The sequence below is a fragment of the Sciurus carolinensis genome, chromosome 17 (assembly GCF_902686445.1).
Source record: "Sciurus carolinensis chromosome 17, mSciCar1.2, whole genome shotgun sequence".
Classification (NCBI taxonomy): Eukaryota; Metazoa; Chordata; class Mammalia; order Rodentia; family Sciuridae; genus Sciurus; species Sciurus carolinensis.
In genome coordinates, this window is record NC_062229.1 from 1,196,478 (window position 1) to 1,219,542 (window position 23,065).

The 23,065-nt window shown below is 65.3% G+C and overlaps 1 protein-coding gene across 4 annotated transcripts in view; it reads left to right on the forward strand.

Annotated features, from left to right (window-relative positions):
• The first annotated feature begins 5,912 nt into the window (after nucleotides 1-5,912).
• Nucleotides 5,913-23,065, forward strand: part of Tmprss9 (transmembrane serine protease 9) — a 28,971-nt gene continuing 11,818 nt past the window's right edge. For 3 of the 4 annotated variants that reach the window (XM_047531301.1, XM_047531303.1, XM_047531304.1), the window contains exons 1-9: nucleotides 5,913-6,020; nucleotides 12,626-12,857; nucleotides 14,259-14,386; nucleotides 15,388-15,455; nucleotides 15,534-15,709; nucleotides 17,098-17,145; nucleotides 18,904-19,017; nucleotides 20,581-20,752; nucleotides 21,600-21,874. In XM_047531301.1, coding sequence (XP_047387257.1) covers nucleotides 12,722-12,857; nucleotides 14,259-14,386; nucleotides 15,388-15,455; nucleotides 15,534-15,709; nucleotides 17,098-17,145; nucleotides 18,904-19,017; nucleotides 20,581-20,752; nucleotides 21,600-21,874 — 1,117 coding nt within the window. In that variant the 5' untranslated portion in view covers nucleotides 5,913-6,020; nucleotides 12,626-12,721. The remainder of the gene's footprint in view (nucleotides 6,021-12,625; nucleotides 12,858-14,258; nucleotides 14,387-15,387; nucleotides 15,456-15,533; nucleotides 15,710-17,097; nucleotides 17,146-18,903; nucleotides 19,018-20,580; nucleotides 20,753-21,599; nucleotides 21,875-23,065) is intronic. The other variant, XM_047531302.1, reaches the window with a different exon arrangement.

The window sequence follows — 23,065 nt, forward strand, 5'->3', positions numbered from 1 at the left end:
TCCGACCCTCGCCCGGGGCCGGCGCTGCAGAGGGTTGGGCAGGCGCGGAGACCCTCGTCCTGGGGACCCAGGGCGGTGTGGCTGCCGGTGTGACCTGTGCTGTGCAGTGGCTGGGTGGTGCCTGTGTCCTGCGCGGTGGCCATTCCTGCCTCTGAGAAGGGCGTCCAGCCCGTCCCCTATCCTGCAGGCGCAGCAGCTGAGGGCCTGGGTCAGGGTCTGCGCTGCTCTGCAGCTGGTGGTGGCTGGCGAATTGGTGACGCGCCTGGCGCGGAGACCAGCGGGGACCAGCGAGGCGGGTGCCCGGAGCCCTGGCACTGCGGTGGGGGGGCGGGCAGGCGGGGCCGGGAGCGGTAGAGCCCGCAGGAGGGACAGCTGCCCGTCCTCCGTTCACCGGAGGCTCCCTCCCCACGGCCACTGTCCATCACCCTCTTTCCTCCATCCACCCTCCTGTCCCTGTTTCCCTGCACACCACCAGCCTTTATTGAGCGCCTGCTGTGTGCCAGAGGCACCACTGGGGACAGGGATGCGTTGCCTGCAAGTCCCAGACCCACTCCCGCCCCAGGTGGCTCAGCCTGATGAGGGACAGGGTGTCGGTCGGCTCAGGGGACTCGGAGTCACGGGAGGGCCCAGCTCTGTCTCGGGGGCAGCATCAGGAGCAGAGGCCTGGAGGAGGCGACTGAGTGAGCCTGAGGGACCCACAGGACTTGTCCCAGTCCTGGGTCCCAGCCCCAGAGGGTGGCGGTCACCAGGCACAGGCGGGATCACCCAGCAGGAGGCCGGGGGGGCGTTCTGGAGACAGGCAGCTCAGGAGGACCCCACTGGGAGCCCTGGTGGCCTCCCCAGAGCGGGGTGGCCGTGGCTCTGGGGGATGCAGCTGCTCCTGACAGCGTCGTCCTGGGCACCCGGCCAAACTCCTGTCCTCCGCTGAGCATGCAGCCCGCATCCAAGAAGCCAGGGCCAGAGCCAGGGTGCGGCGCCCGTCCAGTGGCGGGGAAGGGGGCTGGAGGGGACTCCCCCCAGGCGACCTGCTGGATGACACTGGCTTGCAGCCCTTCCCGAGAGTCACCTGTAAGTCACAGGCGCACGTGAAACAATCCGCAGGTAGCTCTGAGCAGATCCCAGGGCATCGGGGGTCACAGGGTATGCCCGACAGCATAGCTCAGCCACCTGGGGACCAAGCAGAGGCAGGTCTGGGTGGCCCGGTGACTGTGGCACTGTGCCAAAGCTGTGGCCAGTCTGATCCTGAAGGAAGCACCAGGCAAACCCCGATTCAGGGACACATGCCAGACTCTTGGTCAGCCTTCCACACTCTGCAGGAGCGTGCGAGGTGGTGACAGCCCAGAGAGTGCCAGGGGACAAGCACTGATGTCACGTGGGGTCCCAATGGGGTCCCAGGCAAGGGAATACTCAGGGAAACTGGGCATATGCGAGTCACACCTGCCATCCCCGCTGCTTGGGAGGCTGAGGCCTGAGGATCACAGTGAGGCCAGCCTCAACAACTTGAGACCCTAAGCAACTTAGTGGGACCCCCATCTCCAAATAAAAGTAAAAAGGACTGGGGATATGGCTCAGGGGTAAAGTGCCCCTGGGTTCAACCCCCAGTAGCCACCTGCCAAAAGATGAACGTTAACTGATAGCAATGTATTCATTGTAACAAAGGCAGATACAAAAGCTCTTGTGTGGTTTAGGGGAATTGTGTACTATCTTCACAACTTTTGTGTCAATCCAAAATAAAATGTTTATTTAAAAAAATTGTTGCCAGGTGTGATAGTACACAGCTGTGCTCCCAGTGACTGGGGAGGCTGAGGCAGGAGGACTGCAAGTTGAGGCCAGCCTCAGCAACTTGGTGCAACCTCGAGTATTCCTGGGCTTAATGCCCAGTACCAGGAGAGAACACACATGTCCTTTGTCCGGGTGTCCCTGCTTCCTGGGGAGCCCCAGGACCTCAGGTGTCTCCTGCCTGCTCTGTCCACCGTGCCCACTCAGGCAGGCCAGCCTGCTCACGGCTCCCACCTCGCCTGGGCCCACCTGGCAGCCTGATGGACCAGGGACACCCTCCTGGCTGTGGCCACCCTCTGACCCTGGCCCAGCTCCTGTGGGGTCCCAGGGCCCGCAGGACTCACTACAGAGCCCTGGCTCAGGGAGCTGGCTTCTCCTGGGAAGGGGCTGGCCGGGTCAGGTGGGAGGAAGGAGGCGGAGTCCCGCCAGCAGCTGCAGGGCCGAGCCTCCGGCGCCTCTCCAGTCCAGGGCTCGGATCCCGCTGGGCGGGGAGCGGCTGCCTCCTCCAGGGCCTGAGCCGGTGAGTGGGGCTGTGGGGGTGGGAACAGGACACGGCTCTGTGGACAGGCGGGCGGCTGGCCGGTCCGCAGTCGCAGCCGGGTGGGGACTGTGCGGGCTGTCTGGCACAGGGCTCCCTGGTCCTTGCTGCCCAGGTCTGCAGCTTTCTGGCTGCCACCAGGGTGGGTGGCAGTGCCCTCTGGCGCGTGGGGTGGCGCTGGAGGGGTCCTGGGCCAGCTCGGACACATGGCCAGGGCGCAGCTCAGGCTGGGCGTGGCCCCCCAGGAGGGGTGGTCAGAGCACCTGCAGGGAGGGACCCCTGGGGAGGCCCCAGCTCTGTCCAGCTGATCAGAAGCCAGTCGGTTGCCCACCTGCGGGCCGAGGAGCCGAGGGGCCCAGGGGCCGTGCCCGGGAGGCTGGGGCGGGCCTTGCCGCCCCGCGGTGCAGGGGTGGCGCCGAGACCCTGCGTCAGGGTCGCTCATGGGGCAGGCGGGCCCGGGCCTGTCCGTGTACTTTCTGGGGGTCCCTGAGGACCGGGGGCTTGACAGGACTCACCTGCTGCCGAGTCGTGGCCTGCTCTGGGCACATCCTGTGGCCACGTACTGCCCGGGCTGCAGGCCCACAGTTCGGCCGGCCACTGGCCCTGGCTATGTGTGTGCGTGTGTGCGTGTGATGTGTGTGTGTGTGTGCATGTGATGTGTGTGTGTGCATGTGATGTGTGTGCGTGTGTGTGTGTGATGTGCGTGTGTGCGTGTGATGAGTGTGCGTGTGATGTGTGTGTGTGCATGTGATGTGTGTGTGCGTGTGATGTGTGTGCGTGTGATGTGTGCATGTGATGAGTGTGCGTGTGATGTGTGTGCGTGTGTGCGTGTGATGTGTGTGTGTGCGTGTGATGTGTGTGTGTGTGATGAGTGTGCATGTGATGTGTGTGCGTGTGTGCATGTGATGTGTGTGCGTGTGGTGTGTGTGCGTGTGTGCGTGTGATGTGTGTGTGTGCATGTGATGTGTGTGTGTGTGTGTGATGTGTGTGCGTGTGATGTGTGTGCATGTGTGCGTGTGATGAGTGTGCGTGTGATGTGTGTGTGTGCGTGTGATGAGTGTGCATGTGATGTGTGTGCGTGTGTGTGATGTGTGTGTGCGCGTGTGTGCGTGTGATGAGTGTGCGTGTGATGTGTGTGTGTGTGTGCATGTGATGTGTATGCGTGTGATGAGTGTGCGTGTGATGTGTGTGCGTGTGTGCGTGTGATGTGTGTGTGTGCGTGTGATGTGTGTGCATGTGATGTGTGTGCGTGTGATGTGTGTGCATGCGTGTGATGTGTGTGTGCGTGTGATGTGTGTGCGTGTGATGAGTGTGCATGTGATGTGTGTGTGCGTGTGTGCGTGTGATGTGTGTGTGTGCATGTGATGTGTGTGCGTGTGATGAGTGTGCATGTGATGTGTGTGCGTGTGTGCGTGTGATGTGTGTGTGTGTGCGTGTGATGAGTGTGCGTGTGATGTGTGTGTGCGTGTGATGTGTGTGCGTGTGATGAGTGTGCGTGTGATGTGTGTGTGTGTGTGATGTGTGTGTGCATGGGATGTGTGTGTGTGTGTGCATGGGATGTGTGTGCGTGTGATGTGTGTGCGTGTGTGCGTGTGTGCCGCTGTCTGGGTGGCGACTGTGTGCAGGTGACTGTGCTTTGGGCGTGATCCCGTGTGGTCAGGGTGGGACTCTGCCTGCAACTCGTGTGCACGTGTGGCCACGGGCCGCTGAGTCTGTGGCGGTGCGTGGTGAGGCGTGTGGTGTGCATGCCATCTGCTGCCGGTGGAGCCTGTGTGGCTGTGCGTGATGGCATCACAGGCCCGTGGCTTTGTGGGGGCCCTTGAGGCCGTGGGCATGGCCGTGGTGCGTGCCGCCTTCCTGGTCCTTCTGTCTGGTCAGTGGCGACCAGAGCCCCAGCTGCCCAGGCAGCCCTGAGCACAGGGTGATGAGCCCCGTGTGCAGCATGGAGCTGGTTCTCTGGGTCCCTGGCCACAGCTGGCAGCTGACCCCTGCCCGGGCAGCTGGCTGCGCCGAGTCCGTCTGCAGAGAGGTTTCCTTTAGTACTGGGGTTGGACCCGGGGGCTCTGCCACTGAGCTGCACCCCAGCCTGTTGAGATCTTTTATTTTTTATTTAGAGACAGGCCCTTGCCAAGTTGCTGAGGCCCACCTTGCCATCCTCCTGCCCCGGCCTCCCGAGCATCTGTGTGCAGTTAAGGTCGATTCCGTGGGTGTCAGACTTACACCCAGGGGCCGCACCCCCTGCAGTGCCCGTCCCTGGAGGGTCCAGGAGGGTGAGGATGGCCCGTGGCTGCAGCTGTGGGGAGGCGTGTGGGGGAGGGGAGCGCGTCCTGACCAGCCTCTCTGCCCCTCCCCCAGCCGGGTCTGGGAAGGTCAAGGGGAGGGAGTAGGGACAAGGGGCAGGTCTTCCCAGCCCTGCGCTACCTGTGCCCTGGGGCACCCGTGCCCACAGCCCAGTGTCCTGCAGAGGCACCTGTGCCCCCGGCTGTAGGCGGCCTCTCACGTGCCCACGGGGACGGCGGATCCTGGGGTTCCCTGGCAGCCCTCACGCCTCCCAGGCCCAAAGGGCTCTGCTGCTTGGCTGGCCGCGGGCCCACCTGCGCTAGGAGCCGGGCGACCTTGGACCCTCCGCAGGGCGGGCGTGCGTTTCCCTGGGCACGGCCTCTCCCTCCCGCCACTGCCCCGGCACGCGGTGAAGGTGGAGGAACGTCTGCATATGTCTCCTCCCAACCTTCCAGCAGCACTTCCCAGCAGCAGCCAGGAGGAAGCCCGCGGGCCAAGCTTACTGGACTTGGGGCTCCGTGGGGAGGAGGGAGGAGCCTCCCCACTGGGTTTGAGCTGGGAGGGGACAGGGAGGTGCTTCGGCCACTGTGAGCCCAGGAGGGAGAGGACATCGCAAATGTCTGGGATCAGATGACGGAGCAGCAGCTCAGGGAGGTGGGAGCGCCGAGCAGGGAGAAGGGTTCGGGTGGCGGGAGCAAGGCTGAGGGGGACCTGGGGTGGGCTTGGAGTTGGAGGTGGACGCCGATGGCTGGAGGGAGCCCAGGGCCCATCAGGCAGCTAACGCAGGGTTGTCTCCAAGTAGATGACATCGCCACTGGAGGCAGAGGCATGACCAGGAGGCTGGCCTCGAACATGCCATCCTCCTGCCTCAGCCTCCCAACAGCTGGGGTGACCAGCGTGGCCTCTGTGCTCTGACTTGTTTTTATTAGAGACACCTTTTCCGTGTCACAGCTCTCGGGGACGATGTTTGCCAAGGGGGTCGGCTCCCCGCGATGAGCTCCGTGGAGAAGCTCGCGTTCCGCTCGACCCTCACCCTGCCTGCCAAGGCCGCCGCGGGGCCTGGTGAAGGGGCTGGCGCGGGTCCGTGACTGAGAGGCCAGGGCTTTCCAGGACCCAGCGCCGTCCCTGGACGCAGTGACCGCCGCGCAGACCAGGGCTCTGTCTCCCCGGGCGTCACCGCCTCCGCCGGCAGCTCTCTGGTCCCTCGGGTCCGGCTGCGCAGGTGGGCTCGGCAGGAACTCACCGCTGACCGTGAGGCAGTCGGGCGCTGGCGCCTTTCACTGCCAGCCGTCCCTCCGCCCGGCTCCAGAACTCCCGCGGCTCTTCGCACTGAGACGGGAGCCGCTAGCTCTCGCTCCTGTCCCCTCCCGTCCACTGGCTGTCCCCGCGACCGTGCTCCTGTGGACGGCCCCTATCGATGGAGGTAGGCGGGCCCTGGTAGACGCCCGGCTGGAAGGACCCTTCCTCAGAGAAAGGGAGGCCAGGCCAGGAAGGCGACACTGTCCCTCAGGGGCCATAAGGGTCGGGCCCGGTGCCGAGCTGGTCATCGGCCTGGAGGAGCCCACGCCCCGCTGGGCAGGAGGCAGGAGGATGCGGGCATGGGCCTCTCGTGGCCAGCACCCTCTGCCTGCCCGAGGACGGGGGAGGCCCCTTCCAAGACGCCCAACCTGCCTGCCCACCTCCTGCCCAGTGGCCATGGGGCAGCACAGCCGTGAGTGCCTCTCTCTGCAGCCAGACAGCGGCCATCCCATCCCGGGCCAGACCCGGAGCTGCAGCCTGGCCTGCCAACACCGGGGCCGTCCTCGCCCCTCCTGCAGCTCCGGAGCAGCAGGCAGCCTCCTCCAGACTCTGACCCTGGCCTCCTGCCTCCCGCGAGGACCCTGGGTGACCCGCTCAGGGCCGTTCGCAGTCACGTCCGCCACAGGCGACACGTGGCAGTTCTGGGGGTTGGCACTGGACCCCTTGGGGCTGTCGCATGGCCAGTCGCAGGCCCGAGCGGGTGGCCCCTGGGGACGCGCCACAGAGAGACGCCATCAGGTGCTCCGGGCCTTCTGAGCTTCGCTTGTTCCAGAGGCGGCTGCTCTGCCGGAGCCCCGACCGCCCTCCGCCAGGCTGCCCGGCAGGCGGGGGGCCAGGCTGGGCCCAGGGGGTGGAGCCATTGGGGGCGCCTGGCCTTGGGTTGGGCCTGGACGCGGGGAGCCAGGCCGCGTGCGCAGGTGGGCGGGGCCTGGCTGCCTGGTTTCCACCACCTTCTGGGTGGTCCTGGGTGGAGGGGTCGTGTGTCCCCCAGCGGGTGGCTCAGGGTCCCCTTGCTCACGCTGTCTGGCGCCTGCCAGGCCCCCTTCTTCTCTCTATTTTGTGGGTCACACACACAGCATGATGTCGACCACCTTCCTCGGGGCCTGGGGCAGTCACGGGCCGCTCAGCCGTCCCCCAGAACCGCCCATCTCCCCACACTGAAGCTCTGGCCCCTGAAAGATCCCTCCCCTCCCCCAGCCCCTGCTGAGGCAGGGCCCACCGAGGGCGCAAGGGGCAGAGCACTCCTGGGCCTGGGCTCACGGCCTGGCAGCAGACCCGAGGCTTGGCACGTGCCACCCTCCAGGGTTGGCTCTGCCCGGCACCCACGACGTTCTCTCCAGCAGCTGCAGGGACATCTTCAGCACAGGGCAAAGTGCCCAAGGCAGGCACACCTGAGCCCAGGCCCGGCCCACAGCACAGGCAGGACAAGCCTTTATCATGTGGGCTTTGGGGAACTTTCCAGATCCGATCTAGGTCACCTCCTTCTCAAATCACATGAGGAAGTCAGCCCTCGAGCCTTAGCAGGAACCTGGGTGCTGCGGCCACGCCTGTGGTCCCAGCGACTCGGGAGGCTGAGGCAGGAGGATGGTAGTTCAAGGTCAGCCTCACAACCCGTCCCAAAGTGAAAAGGACTGGGGACACGGCTCAGTGGTGAGCACACAGGTGCACACACACACACACACACACACACACAAGGTGCCCACACGTTTCACACATCTTTCTTCTTATTCAATCTTATTCTTCCTCAAGTACATCCTGGATCAGCATTTTTGGCAAAGGTCCATTTGAGGCCAGTGCCTCCACTATGCCCTCCAGGTTGGCCGCACGGAGCCTGGCTGCGGACTCACCTGCCTCTGCTCGAGCTTGGTCAGGCCTGCTGCCCCACTGGGCCCCACTGGCTGCTGTGTGTCCCCCTCCCCTTTCCTCTCTCTCTCTGTTTAGGCTCTCCCTGCTGCCCGGGCTGGCCTGGAACCCAAGCAGGCCTCCCGCCTCAGCCTCCCAAGCAGCTGGGACCCAGGCAAAGGTCGTGCGCCAGCTGGGTGCCCTCTGCTTCTGGTGAGAAGCTGCAGCCCTGATTACCAGTGTCCCTCTGTGGCTGAGCCTGCATTCCGCAGTCTCTGTGTCTTTGGGTTTAAGCTTAGGACTCCTTTACTTTTCACACCTGAGGATCCAGGTTTGTCCACAGCTCTGGGAAACTCCTCTGCTTGCTCTCGGCCCTGCCTCCATCCCAGAGGATGGAGGCTGGCGTGGTGCCTCCCTTCACCGCTGTGTCTGGTGCCACTTCTCCCTGTTTCCACCCACTGCATCCTGAGAACTAGACCATCCCCATCTGCGTCCAGCCTCGTGTTTGCTCCATCTAATGGGATTTAATCCTGTTTGGGACTGTGGTTCAATGGCAGAGCACTTGCCTGGCATGTGTGAGGTCCTGGGTTCAACCCCCACACCACAGGAAAGAACTTCTCCGTTTCTAAAAAGTTCTGCCCATTTTTTTCCATTGTGGTATTTTGAATATTTTCAATTATCTTGTATCTGTAAAAATTTTCGGGTGCTTATTTCATACTCTCTGATACTTTGTTTCTGGATTGCTAAGATGTCTAACACAGGCTTTTAAATCTGCTGACTCGTTCATGGTGTCTTTCCCCCGGTGCAGTGTTTTGCAATTTTGCGTTGTGAGTTCATCTTTAGTGCACTTTCATCTGTGGGAATCTTGTGTGACGTGAGCTGTGTCTCTCCAGAGAAGTTTGGTTTCACTATGTGTGTGGCGAGGCTTCCCCTGGGGGTTTACTGCTCAAAGGCGGGGGAGTGAAGGGATCTGTCTGTTGAAGGGTCACTCTGGCCCTAGTGGAGGCCGTAGGCTGGAAAGGTCCAGGTTATGCAATGATCCAGGTCAGAAGTGGTCATGACCTGCGCTGTGCCTGCAGATAGACAAAGGCTTCTAGGCCAGGGCTCAGCACACATGTTGGACTGGCTACATTCAATCTACTGCCTGCTTTTATTTTATTTTATTTTATTTTTTTCAATGGGGATTGAACCCCGGGGTGCTTCACCACTGAGCCACATGCCCAGCCCTTTTTATAAATTGAGTTGCTTAGGGTCTTGCTAAGTTGCTGAGGCTGGCCTTGACCTTGAGATCCTCCTTTCTCAGCCTCATGTGTGGCTGGGATTACAGACATGTGCCACTGTGCCTGGCAGCTGCCGGCTTTGCGTGGAAGTCTGTGGAACTGTGGCGTGCCTGTGTGTTGGCAGGGCTGCTGGTGTCTTACGGCGGAGGTCAGGGGTTATGGAGACTGCGTGACCACAGAGCTGAAGATGGTCCCCTTGGCCGTAGGTGTCTGGTGCCCAGCTAGGCAGAACCCCTGCAGGTGGGAGCTGCCAGCCTTGGTGGTGGACGGGGTGGAGGGGAAGGTGACTAAGGGCATGGGTGGCCGAGCACACCCGAGGCATGGACACAGGGAGAGCTTGGGGTTCGGGTGGACTGCGTCCAGGCCTGACCTGTTGGGTGACAACTGTCCTGATTTCATTTTCTTGGATTTTTATTCTTTAGTTTTAGTTGTAGATGGACACAATGCCTCTATTTTATTGATTGACTTTTATGAGGGGTGGGCATCGAGCACGGAGCCTCCCACGAGCCAGGCGAGTGCTGACCCTGAGCTGCCGCCGGGCCTCGCAGCTCGCCATGGGTCCTGTGCACCCCGGGCTGTCGGTCACTGGGTGGTGGTGGGAAGGTCGGGGGTGCTGGGCAGAAGCTTTCTAGATTCACGCAAAACCGACCGTTCATTGCTGGACCTGGGCTGCGGGCCGCGCCTGTGGGTGCCGTGTGTGCAGCTGCCTGGCGCTGTCCCCGCGGCCCGCCCGCTGCCCTGCCCGAGCCGGCCCTGCGGTGCCCTGGCTCCTGGCTTCAGCTGCGTGGCCCCTCCTGGCCCCTCTCCTCCCCGGGCGACACGTGGCCCCGCCGTCCAGCTGCCCAGCCCTGCCAGGACCTTCTAGGGCCCTGTCCCTCTGCTCCGCGGTGTCCTGTCTGGTTTTCTTTTTTTGCTGAATGGATAGTGAATGAACAAATTCTCGTTAAATAAGATGCGCTGAGTGCACAGCAGGGTCCCCTGGCACGTGGACCTTGGTCCAGATTGTTCTCTGGTGGTGACCTGCATGCTGAGCAGCGTCCCTGCCTCCCGCTTTCCAGGCCAGCAGCTCCCCAGTTCTGGCACCACACATGTCCCCAGACGTGGCCCAGGGTCCCTGTGGACAGGGTTGCCCCTTCCGCCATCATGGCAAAGGGCTGGGGCTGGGCTCAGTGGTGGAGCACTTACCTGGCACGTGAGCCCTGGGTACGATCCTCAGCACCACCGAAAATAAATAAGAATAAACGTCAAGGTACTGTGTCCACTATGACTAAGAGTAAGACCATCGGCACAGCCGGGTGCGGTGGGAACCCCTGCTGCCCCGAGACTCAGGAGGCTGAGGCAGGAGGATTGCAAGCTCAAGGCCAGCCTCAGCAACTTAGGAAAACTCTGTCCCAAAATAAAATAAGAAGGGCTGGGGCGTCCTCAGCGGGCAGCGCCTGGGTGCAGCCCGGTGCCTCCCAGCACACCCTCCCTCGGGAACCCCCGCCAGGAAGTCAGAGGCTCTGCGCGAGGCCAGGTCCCGCGCGCTTCCAGGGAGCCCTTGCCCAGCGGCCTGCCTTGGGCGGCGTCCCTCCTGCTCAGACAGCCCCCGAGCTCAGAGAGCCCTGTCTGCCCGTCCCAGCCTGCGCCCGCGTCTCCGTCTCCGAGGGGGAGGCAGAATCAATGGCGAGTCTGTGTTCCCTGCTGAATGGCGGGGGGTCCTCTCTGTGGCTAGTGGTGGTGATGACAGGGCTGTCCCGAGAACAAGGCATCCTCAGAAGGCCGGGGGGCGGAGCGCGCTGCGTGCTGACCAGCTCGCCGGGACTCAGGTTCCCAGCCCAGCAGGGAGAATCTCAGCCTTTTGTCCCCGATTCAGTCCCTCAGGCCAGCCTTAGGGATCGAGCCGGCTCTCAGCAGGGACGCGGGCCCCTGAGGTGGACCATCGGGGCTGTCCCCAGAGGGGTCACCAGCCCTGCACCTACACGAAGGGCACGCAGGTGCTTAACTGCAGGTGGACAACCTGCCGGCTCCTGGCTCAGGAGGTGCCCCCGCCTCAGCCCCCTGAGAACCTGGATGGAAGAAAGAGGACTCAGGAGGCCCGACCCTTGAAGGGGACTCAGAAGGCCCGACCCTTGAAGGGGACTCAGAAGGCCCGACCCTTGAAGGGGACTCAGAAGGCCCGACGCTTGTGGCGGAACAGCCTGTGGCTCAGGTGTCCGTCTCCAAAGACACGGGCAGCACTCACTGATCTCTGATCAAAAGTGCTGCCAGTTCTAGGCCTGAAAATAAAGCCAATTAAGCTATTAAAAAAATAAAAATAGCCAGGTACAGCGGCCATGCCTGTCATCCCAGCAATTGAGGAGGCTGAGGCAGGAGGATGAGAAGTTTGAGAGGCCAGCCTCAGCAACTTAGTAAGACCCTATCTCAGAATAAAAAATGAAAAGGTTGGGGAAGTGGCTCAGGGGTGGAGCTCCGGGGCAACCCCAGAGCCATGTGAATGAGGGAGGAAGGCGGGACGGAGGGAGGGAGGCAGAAGGCCCCACTGGCTTTCTAAAAAGGTGGATCTCAGTAGTCATTGGACACAACACCTCATTTTATTCATTTATTTTCATGAGGTGCGAGGCTCAAAGCCAGTGCCGCGTGTGTGCCGGCAAGTCCCACCTGAGTGGCTCCCCAGCCTCTCCCACTTTCTTTTTCAGTACTGAGGATCCAACTCAGGGGCGTCTCACCACTGAGCCGCCTCCCAGCCCTATTTCGTATTTTATTGGAGACGGGGTCCCTCTGAGTGTTTAGTGCCTCACTGTTGCTGAGGCTGGCTTTGAACTGCAGATCCTCCTGCCTCAGCCTCCCCAGCGACTGGGACTCCAGGCGTGGCCACGGTGCCTGGGCTGAGGAGTCCTCAATGCATACATCGGTGTTCGTGTCTGCGCCGTGGACCCAGTCACCGCAGACGGGTGCGTGAAGCCACACCTGCCACCTCACGGCCCTCGGTCGGGCATCTGGCCCGGGCTGGGCCTCCGCTCAGGCCCACCGCGGGCCCATCTGAGGCTGGGGCAGGCCCACTTCCAGGGGCAGATGTTGGCAGGGCTCAGCTCCTTGTGGTTGGCGGGCTGTGAGCGGTGGCTGCGCAGGCCTCCTGCCACCTGTGCCCTGGCGTCTCTGAGGCGGCCCGGGGGCTGGTGGACCTGGTGGGCCGGCTGCTGGCTGCTCCAGCCCTACCTGGTCCTCTGGGCAGAGCTGCCTCCCGCGCAGCTCGTGCAGCTGGGCTCTTCTCGCCGAGATGGCTTATTGCACTCTGACAGGCTGAAGGTCCCCGTCCTCGTCCCTGCAGCCTGTGGCCACGGCACCTCCAGGGCAGAAGAGGCCCTGAGCTGGGGTCACCCAAGGTCACCACGGGTCCTCATGAGGAGGCAGGAGGGCCAGGGTCAGAGGGCCTGGATGAGGCCGCGCAGCCGGCTCTGGAGCTGGCGGAGGGGACGGGGACGCTCCCTGGGCCTCGGGGGCTGCAGACTCCGTTTCAGACTCCCTGGGTCTGGGACTGTAGATGGTCAGACTGTCCCTCAGAGCATGGAGTTCGTGGCAAATTGTCACAGCTCTTCAGGAAACTCATGTGTGTCCCTCCCGGCAGGGGACCCGGCCACCTTGTGGCGGCTGTGTGGAGAGCAGCTGAAGGAGCCCGGCCCTCGCTCTGACCCTGCGTCCAGGTGCCGCTGCCCTTGGAGCCATGGAGTGTGCGGCTAACTTACAGCGGGTGCCCGGGGCGGTGCGGGAGGCGCCGGCCGCCGACCCCGCCTGCTGCCGCTCCGCCCTCGCTGTCGCCGTGGCCGGCATGCTGGTTCTCACGCTGGCAGCCCTTCTGGGTGAGTGGCGTGGGGTTGGCCAGGCTCGCAAAACCAGGGACCCGCGGGAAGCCCGGGGCGGGGCTCGGTGGGGTCCCTGTGCCCATCCCGGGGGGAGGCCAGGCGTCCCCCGTGGAGTGGAGGCTGACCCTCGGGCCACCCAGGGGAGCGCTGGGGACAGCTTGGGGCGGGGTCAGGGGCTTCGCTCCGGGTGGACAGGGCTGGCCTGAGATGGCTTCCTGGCGGGTGAGGAGGAGGGGAGGAGCCTGCGGCCTGCCCTGCACGTGGCCATGGGGCTGGGCTGTGGCTCCCCACGCTGTTGGATGGTGGGCGCGCAGCCGGCCTGTTCTGAGTCGCAGCCTCTGGGTTCTTGTGACCACAGGAGCTTCACCTTCCTTCTACAAAGATGGAGATGGGCAGCGGTTTGGGGAGGTCCCTTGCGTGGCAGGATAGTGACCCTGCACCTGCCCCTCACTGTCCCTGTCTTAAAGATGTTTGGGTCGGGTGCAGCGGTCACACCTGTGATCCTCGTGGCCTGGGGAGGCTGAGGCAGGAGGATCCCAAGTTCAAGACCAGCCTCAGCAACTTAGCAGGGCTCTAAACAACTTGGCGAGACCCTGTCTCAAAAAAATAAAAAGGGCTGGGATGTGGCGCAGTGGCTAAGTGCCCCTGGGCTCAGTCCCCGGCACCAGAAAAACCTGCCTGCAATTTGGAAGCTTCCAAATTGGGCCTTTGACGGGGCCCCTAGTGGCCATTCCCCGTGGCCATCGGCGCCAAGTGCAGCACCCTCTGGACTGAGCGTGTGTGCGTGCCTGCCCGCGTGTGGGTGGGTGTGCGTGCTGTGCCTGTGCGGGCCACGCGTGTCACCATGCACGCGTGTGCTGCTCGGGGGAGGGTTTCACCCCTGCCCTGGGGGAGGCAGGTCGCAGGACCCCTCCCAACAGAGGGAGGCTTCAGGAAGCACTGAAGTTAGCAGAAGCCTCTTTAAAATGAAAATCCAGCCCTTCCCGGGCAGCTCCACGTTCCGGGTGTCGGGAGGCCACCCAGCTGGGGCCGGGCCTCCTCGTCACCGTCACCGCGGGAGTGTCCTGCGGGCCTGCGGGGCCTCCCCTCTGGCACTGCAGGCAGCTGGGCCTGCGACCCCGCCTTTTAACAGAGACACGCCCGCCCCGGGGGCCCCAGGGACGCCGGGTGGACAGGCGCTCGCTCGGTCCCCCGGGAGGTGGTGGGGACTCTCGCAGCCTCCTGGGCACTTTCCAGCCGCTGTCCACGGGTTGGGCCGCGAGCAGGACCCGGGGCCTGTTCTCCGGGGGACTCGAGAACCGTTGCGGAAGCAGGGTCTCTGAACGCGGGGACCGCGGGCAGCGTTGCGGAGCACGGGGCCGGGTGCCCTGGCGGGCTCTCAGGGCTCTGTCTGCACAGCCCTCCTGCCCACGCAGCCCGTCCACGTGGAGCACAGTGCCGAGCTGCGGGGCCTCCGCTACGCCAGCTCGCTGCTGCGGGAGACCTCCCACTACTACCGCACCCTCACGCCGCTGCTGGAGTCGCTGGTGAGGGCCTGGGGCTTCAGCCCACGGCACCCCAGGCGGGGGGTGGTGCGGGAGGCAGGGAGGCCCGGTGGAGGCTGCGGCCGGGCAGGACCAGTGACGCGGGTGCTGCTGCCGGTGGGAGGGTGAGGCGGGAGGATGAGGCAGCCGGGAGCGTGGCGTCCGCTGGCCGAGGATCTGCAGTTGCTCTCAGGGAATCAGAGCCACTGCGCCCGCCGGCGGGAACCGGGCAGCAGCCCAGGGGAAACAGGCCGCGGGTCCTCAGAACGGGCAAGGCAGGGTGGCGGGAGGACCGTGGCTCCCTGCGGCCGGGCTCCCGGGACTCAGCACGGCACACGCACGTGCTCTCGCTCGGTTCGCACACGCACGTTCAGAGCAGGGAGACCCACACAGAGAGCAGGAGCCAGGAGCCTGGGGTCCATGCCTGGCGGGCACAGGCTGGCCCCTTGTCAGGGGTTTAGGGGGCACCAGTCAGGCGACGCTGCTGTCCGGGACCCTCCCGACCTGGTCACACGCTGTGGCCTGTGCGTCTGGCTCTCAGCTCCAGGTCCTCAGGTCTCCACGCTGCAGCTGTCACCGCGCTCCTGCTGGTGGCCGAGGACGCTCCAGGGGATGGGCCATGTTGCCTGTCCCTTCCTTTCCAGTGGACACTTGTCCTGTCCCCACCTCTACTGGGGTGGGTGGTGACTCTGGGCCGCGAGGACCCCGGTGTTGGAGGCCTTGCTGGACTCGGTGGGTCACGTGAGTGGGAGTGGGGTTCACTCCCTTCCTGCCGAGTGACAGTCCAGAGTGGCTGGACCTCAGCGCGTGTCCACCCTGGGGACCGAGCGAGGTTTTACCCAAGTGGCTTCCAAGTGCCCCTCGCTGCCCTGGTCAGCTCCCTGGGCGCACAGGCCCCTGAGTGCCGGCGGCCCACGGCGGGAGACCCCGGGCTCTGCCCCGCTCGCCCCGGAGGAGGTCCAGGCCCGGGGCTGGGCCTCAGCGCGCCGCTGTCTCCTCGGCAGTTCGTGAGCAGCTTCCGGGAGACGGAGCTGGAAGCCAGCTGCCTGGGCTGCTCGGTGCTCGGCTACCGGTGAGTCGGGCCGCCCGGGAAGGGACCCCAGGCCCAGGGCCGGCTGGGCCTCCGCGAGCCGTCCTCCCGCCCCCTCAGGGCCGGGAACGCCAGTGTCCTGGTGCACTTCCGCCTGAGCTTCCTGCGCGGAGCCCTGGGGCCGCCCAGCCTGGACCTGGAGGAGCGTCTGCTGCAGCGGGGCCTCAGGGCCAGCCTGCGGGGGCGAGGCGTGCCGCTGGCCACCTACGGCACCATCCTGTCGGCCGAGCTCACGGGTGAGAGGCCCCGCCCCCGCGCCCCACCAGAGGCCCAGTGGACGGGGCTCAGGGAGGTCTCAGCCACCTGTCCGTCCCACCTGGGACGGGAGTGGCCCCGTCCAGCGAGTCCGCCCGAATGTGCTCCCGGCGGGAGTAGCACCGGGCTCCGGGTCGATGGCCGAAGTGTCTCAGAGCTTCTGATCGCGCTGGGCCTGGCAGCAGAGGCCAAGGCCCGAGGACCGCGGGAGGCCAGGAGTGTGTGAGCAGCCCCGGCAGCAGGACAGACCCTGCCTCCTCTTAAGTAACGGAAGTGCTCGTTTTTAATTAGCTCACTTTACTTTTTCAATGGCCCCTAAGCATTAGGGCGATCATGGGTTTTATTACAGCTCCTTTTCTTAGGAGTGTGGGTGCCAGGGACGAACCCGGGGCGCCGCCCTGAGCCGCACCCCGGCCCTTTTTGTTTTATTTAGAGACAGGGTCTCACTGAGTTGCTTAGGGCCTCGCTAAGTGACTGAGGCTGGCCTTGAATTTGCAATCCTCCTGCCTCAGCCTTCCCAGCTGCTGGGGTTCCAGGCGTGGCCACTGCCCAGCTCCACCAGGACACTTTAAAAATATATATATATATATATATATATATATAGTTAGTTGTCAATGGATCTTTGATTTTATTTATTTATACGTGGTGCTGAGCATTGGATCCAGGCCTCCACGTGCTAGGCAAGCACTAACCACTGAGCCACACCCCAGCCCCCACCAGGACACTCGTCAGTGTGCTTCACTGTGCCTGGTCTCCTCGTTGTATGTTATTTATCCACTTTTTGCGGCTAGGGTGAACCCAGACCTTGCACACGTGAGGCAGATGCTGTCCCCTGAACCCCCTGCTGGGTCCGGCTCTGTCCACCTCTTGCGTGTCTAATTCACACGTCGAACCTCACAGGGAGGTACAAATGGGAAAGCCCAGCACGTGCAGGGTTGGATAATCCAGGTTCAGGCACCCACGGGGTCTTGACTCCTACGGCCCAAGGAGCAGGGGTCCTACTGCACAGACCAGAGTGTGCGCCTGTGTGCCAATAAAACTCTACTGAGCACAGCCAGCGGGCTGCCGGCCTGACTGCACTGGCAGGTTGCCCGCCTGCCGTAGAAACGGGAGTGGCCTGTGCTCGAAATCCACTGCAGGGGGCAGGGTCTTGCCTGGAGAGTGAACTGGGGGCCTTTCCTGCTGCCGTGGATGGGATTTGTCACTTGACTTCACTGTCCAGGGCCTCGTGGTCCCTGCCGCCAACCTGAGGTGCCGTTGCGGAGGCCGGCGTGGCGGTCGCCTTCTGAGCTGGTGCTGGTGCAGCGCGGTGGGTGCAGGAGGGGACTCCACGCCCACGCCCAGCCAGCTCCCCTCTGCTCTTCCCCAGGGAGCCGCGGGGGACCTGTGGCCGTGACCGAAAGGGACCTGAAATCAGGTGGGCTTCCGCCCTCGGCTGGCACTCCTTCCAGGTCCGCAGAACAAGACGCTGTCCTGGGGGCCACTGTCCTGCGTGGGCAGCGGCTCGAGAGGGTCCCTGAGGACCGGCCGTGCCGAGCTGGCCTGAGGGGTGTCCCTGCTCTGCTGGGCCTCGAGGGCGCGTCCTGGGACCCCCGCTGGGCCCTGGGCCTGGCCTCACCAGGGCTGTTCAGGTCCCACCAACCGTCCTCAGTCAGGGCAGCGTGGACCCCAGGACCCGCACCCCGGGCCAGACGGCCTCGCCCAGGGCCTGGCTCCGGGGCCGGGCTCCCTCCCCACCCGGCCTGGGAGGACAGTGGGCAGTGCCCTGGTCTCACCAGGGTGACTGTCCTGGGGATGCTAGGCCACACCTGGGGACACTGGCACCCCGTCTGGGCTGTTCTGGCCTCTGCAGTGGTGGGTCAGGGCCCAGGACACCACCCAGGGAGGGACCGCGGCCAGGGACCTCCCAGGAGCAGCCCCGGCGGCCTTGTCCCCTGTGCCCTGTGGGTGTCTTCCGCGGGAGGAAGAGCCCCGGGCAAGGCTTTGGATGGAGGCACCGCTTCCTGGCAGGGGTGTGTCCCCCGCTTGGTGCCCCTGCACGGGGTTCGCTGTGACCTGCTTCTTGCTGTCCTGACCCACCCAGGGGGACATGGGCTCTGGGCTCAGCCTCTCCGCTTCCTGACTTGGCCCTGGAGGGCTTCGTGGTGTGACCCGTGGTCTCTGCCCCAGCTGGCCGAGGCCTGTCCAGCCTGTCACGCATCAGCGTCCTGGTGGCCAGCAGAGGTTCAGGGGAGAGCCTGCCTGTGGCCTCCTGCCAGGCTTGGTTGAGCAGAACGGGAAGGGACAGGGTCTCCCTGCCCACACGTGGGCAGCGGGGGTCCAGCAAGGCCCGTGGGCAGGGAGAAGCTGCTGTGGAAGAAGCTGGGCTTCCACCGGCCCCAGGAGGAGGGCTGCTCCCAGGGTCGGGCAGGGCAGAGGCCCAGGCAGAGGGGAGGGCGGCATGGTCAAGGGCGTCCACGCCGGTTTCCACGAAGGGCCAAGGGAGGCGGCAGGCTCAGGTGCGAGGGGTTGGGTCGTTGGTACGGCACCCGGGCGGCGTGGATGCCCGCAGGTCGCCATGGCTAAGAAGAGCTCGTCACGGGGACGCCACGTGGGCAGTGGAGGCCCAAGTCTCAGCCCTGCCTCTCTGAGGATAGGGTTTGGGGACACTGAAGCAGGATGGCCAGTCACGGGGGCACAACTTGGGAGGCTGAGGCAGGAGGATCACGAGTCTGAGGGGTGAAGGAGCCTCACGCCTCTGAGCCCGGCCTCGACGCTGTCCAATGGTGGCTTTTATGCTGGGCATCTTTCCACACATCTTCTATCATGGCTTTTCTAGTTGTAGGTGGACGGCGGCGCTATGGATTTCTGTGCGGTGGTGACCGGGGCCCAGGGCCTCACCCCGAGGCAAGCGCTCCGCGCTGAGCCCCGCCCAGCCCCCATTTCTTACTTTAAAAACCCGTTAGCGGAGGGCTCAAGAGCACGCAGGGCTTCTCTGTCGCGCAGCCTGCCCTGGTGTGGACGGACTGACCTCCTCGGGTCCCGTTCCCATTCTCAGTCGCGAGGGTCCCTGGTGGTCCAGAGGCAGGCCGAGCGCTCGGGAGGCTCCTGCTGTGGAGGCCCAGGTGGAGCAGCCGCATCCTGCTGCTGCTGGAAGAGGCGGAGAGGGCGGGAGCTCCGTGTCCTCTGTCCTCAGGCCGCTGTCCCGGGAGCTCCTTCTCCTGCCGGAACCGCCAGTGTGTGGACAAGGTGAACGCCGAGTGCGACGGCACGGCCGACTGCTCGGACGCCTCGGACGAAGCCCACTGCGGTCAGTCTGCCCGGCTCCAGCACCTCCCCTCCCGGGCGGGCCGAGGGAGGCAGGGGCAGACGCGGGCGGGCCCGAGGGGTCCGGCCACGCGGGGGAGCCTGAAGGCCAGCAGCCAGACCCCGTCCTGCAGCGGGGTCTCCTGTCTCAAGCCAGAGAAGCAGACATCTTGTAGCGACTGTAGCCCACGCAACGCGGTAAGACGAGGGAGCGGGAGGAGGCGCAGGCTGCAGGCGGCGCAGGAGTCCAGCCCAGAGCCAGGGACGGAGCGGACGGTCCTGGGGAGGGAGGCGGACGTGGACCCGAGAAGCCGCTCCGCTGGGCGAGGGCGTGTTACTGCCCTTCACCTGAGGCGTGAGGCCCAGACTTTTCCTGACTTCAGGTTTTGCGGGGTTTGGGAGATCTGCCTACAGACGAGAGGCACACACGTGGCCTCAAGGCAGCGTCCTACCCTGCGGGCACTCACTCGAAGCACCTCAGGCTTTGGCATTAGAGAGGCTTTACCTGCGGACAGGCTAGGGCCGCGGCCGGCTGGGTGGGAGCGGTGGAGGCCCCGGCGTCCCTCCCAGCCGGCCGAGACTTAACAGGAAGCTGGACCTTGTGAAGCTCCTGGCGCTGGGCGGCGTGGGGCTGCCGGACGTGGGCGGTGGTGATGGGGACAACGCGCTTGCCTGTGGCTCCTGTGAGCCCCGCACAGCCTGGGAGAAGCTGGCCCCGGTGCTGGGTCTCCAAGACCACCCGAGGGTCAGCAAGGCTCCCGAGGGACTCGCAGAACCCAGAAAGGCCGTCAGACTCGAGGTCGCAGCCTCCACGGTGGAAGGGCGGGGAGGAGGCGCGCCGGGTAGGGTCCCGAGCAGCACCTCCTCAGCCTGTGGCAGGAGCCCCCACACACCAAAGCTGCGCCAGGGCGGGTGCCCAGGCCTGGCGTCCAGGGCTTCTGGGGCCACTCACAGAGACTGGGCTGCGCGGCTGGTCCCGGCGTGTCTTCTGGGCTCTGGGCCACGGTCCCCCCCGGCCTTCAACTGTGGCAACAAGGGTCACGGATCCAGAGGTGGAAGTCCAAGGCCCAGGCGTGGTGGGCTGGCCCGAGGCCGTCCCTCTGTGCCTGTGCCCGCGTCCGCCAAGCCGCCCTTTCGTGAAGACGCCCTCTGGCCGGCGGGGCTCCACGCTCAGGCGGCTCCCTGCTCGGGACAGCAGTGGCCCTGTTTCCCAAAGAGGTCACACTCACGGTGCTGGGCTCCCCGTGGGGCGCAGTCCCTCCCCAGGCCCCACCGCAAGTCACACTGAGCGCAGAGGCCGCAAGCGGGCAGCGAGGGGGGCCCCAGCTGCGAGGGCAGGTGCTCCTGCAGCCGCAGGGTGTGGCCTGGAGGTGGGGGCCACTCGGTCCTGGGCCACCCGCCCAGCTCCCGGCACCAGCAGAGCAGCAGAGGGACCTGGTGCCGTGCCCGCCGCGGGGACCACGTCCCCCTCAGACAGGCGGGCAGATGGCGGCGGGCAGGGTGGGAGGGCCGGGCAGGACCCGCGTCCTGGGCCACCAGGGGGACAGGAGACGCCTGTGTCTTGCAGACTGCGGGCGGCAGCCGGCCTGGAGGACCGCGGGCAGGATCGTGGGCGGCGTGGCGGCGGCCCCGGGGGAGCTGCCCTGGCAGGCCAGCCTGCGCGAGGACAAGGAGCACTTCTGCGGAGCCACCGTCATCGGCGCCAGGTGGCTGGTGTCTGCCGCCCACTGCTTCAACGAGTGAGCCGCCCTGAGCTCCCGCCTCCTCCTCCTCCGTCCCCTGGCCTCGGCGGAGGCCGGACACGAAGCCCACAGGACACAGGCGCCTCGGGGCCCAGTTCCCGGCCCTGTGCAGGGCCAGCTCCCGAGCTGCCCGTCCCCAGTGAAGCCCTGTCCCCTGGGCACCGCTGCCGCCCCTCTGGCCACTCTCCCTGCCTCTGTGGCTGAGGCCCTTGGCCTCCTGGGCACCTGGGCTGGCCCGACCCGGGGCTCAGGGGCCACTGGCGCTCGGTCTCAGGTCCGGTGGGTGCGCCCAGACTGCCTGGCGGGAGGTCCTCGCCTTCCGGAGGAGCCGCAGGCCGCGGCCCGTCCCACCACCTCCCCTCCTGCCCACAGGGAAGGCCCGGCCTGCCACGTCCCCACCGCGCCCCTCAGACTGCCCCGTGGGGACAGCGGCGTCTTGGCGGCGCTGACTTGCATTTCCCTCGTGGGGGTTTGTTCACCGGGAATGGCTGCCTTCCTCTTGGTTTGTGTGTGTGCACACGCGTGTGTGCACGCCTGTGGTCCTGGGACTGAACCCAGGGTGCTTTGCCACTGAGCCACGCTCCCGTCCTTCTTCTTTTAAGACAGGGCCTCCATAAGTGGCTGAGGCTGGCCTCAAACATGCCATCCTCCTCCCTCAGCCTCCTGAGGTGCTGGGATGACAGGCGTAGCCTCTGTGCCCAGCCACTGAGATACTTGCCACACTACTTTTTGGGATCACTCTCTGAGTTTTGGGGCGCCCCATCCATTGTGAACCCGTGTGAGGCCTTTCCTGCCTCACCCCGTTGGTCCTGTCCTCAGTGGGCCTCTGGCTTTGTCCCCACAGATTCCGGGACCCGTCAGAGTGGGTGGCCTTCACGGGCACCACCCACCTCAGTGGCTCGGAGGCCAGTGCTGTGCGCTCCCGGGTGGTCCGGATCGCCAGGCACCCCTTCTACAACCCGGACACGGCCGACTTCGACGTCGCCGTCCTGGAGCTGGCCCGGCCCCTGCCCTTTGGCCGCTACATCCAGCCCGCGTGCCTGCCGGCCACCAGCCACGTCTTCCCGCCCGGCAGGAAGTGCCTCGTCTCAGGCTGGGGCTACCTCAAGGAGGACTTCCGTAAGCACCCCGGGGCCCCTGGCGGGCAGGCCGGCCAGGACGGGAGCCGCGGGCCGGGTGCTGCCGGTCCTCGTCCTCCCAGGAGTCTGCATTTGTGGACGCCACCGTGAGCCAAGGTCTATGTGCGACCGGCGGGATTTCTGTGGTCTTTGCAGACGTGCACAGAATGTACACTTCCCTTGGGCGCTGGGGACGGAGCTGGGGCCTGGCACACGCCAGCCGAGCCCCCACCGCGGAGCCACCCTGCCTTCCACGTTTTGTTTTGAGGCAGACAGGGTCTTGCTGAGTTGCTGAGGCTGGCCTTAAGCCTGCGAGCCTCCTGCCTCAGCCTCCTGAGCTGCTGGGTGGCGGGCGTGGCTGCCGTGCTCAGCTGTGATAAAGCGCCAGGCCAGGTGTGCCCGCAGGCTTCACCAACGCCTGCCCCTCCCCTGGCACGGGCCCTGCCGTCCCTCCTGGGGCTCATCCCATGAGCCGAGCCCTCCAGCCCCGCCCCAGCGGGCCTTCCCGCCAGGCCGCGCCCTGCCGAGGGCTGCCCTGGCCCGCCTGGCTCTCTGTGCTTGGCGATTTCGTGGTGGGTACCGGCGCCTGGAGCAGGAGGCCTCCGCACCTCAGGGGCACGCGGTGCGGTCGGGAAGCCAGGCGGGTGCCAGGGGCCAGGCTCGGGTCCTGGCTTGGGGGGCGAGGGTCGCTGGGCGCAGCCTCACCTGGGCCAGCTCCGCGCTGGGCCGAGCGGGGAAGGACGCCCACGGGAGGCCGCGAGGGAGCCGGGGCCGCGGCCTTAGGAACCGGCTTTCAAGGGGGTGGACGTGGGAAGCCAGACGGTCGTCGGTCGGTCAGAAACACAACAAAATAACAGCAGAGCAAGAGCCGGCCCATCGCCCGGGGCCAGAGACGCCAGGCCCGGCCCGCGCTGAGGCCCGCGGTGGGTCTCCCTGTAAGGAACCTGAACGGCCGCCCGCCGCCTCTGGATGCTGCCTGGCACAGGTCCAGGGCGTGGCCGGCGAGAAGACAGGGCCAGCAGGGCGTCCGGAGAGGCGTCCCGGGAGAGGAGCTCCAGGGAGGTGGGCCAACTGCAGGGTCGGGCGCCCGCCACAGGATCAGCACACGCTGGCGCCAGCTGCGGGCAGGGCAGGTCTCAGCAGGGTAGAAGAGAGGGACCCAGGGAGCAGAGAAGAAATGACCGTGGCGGGC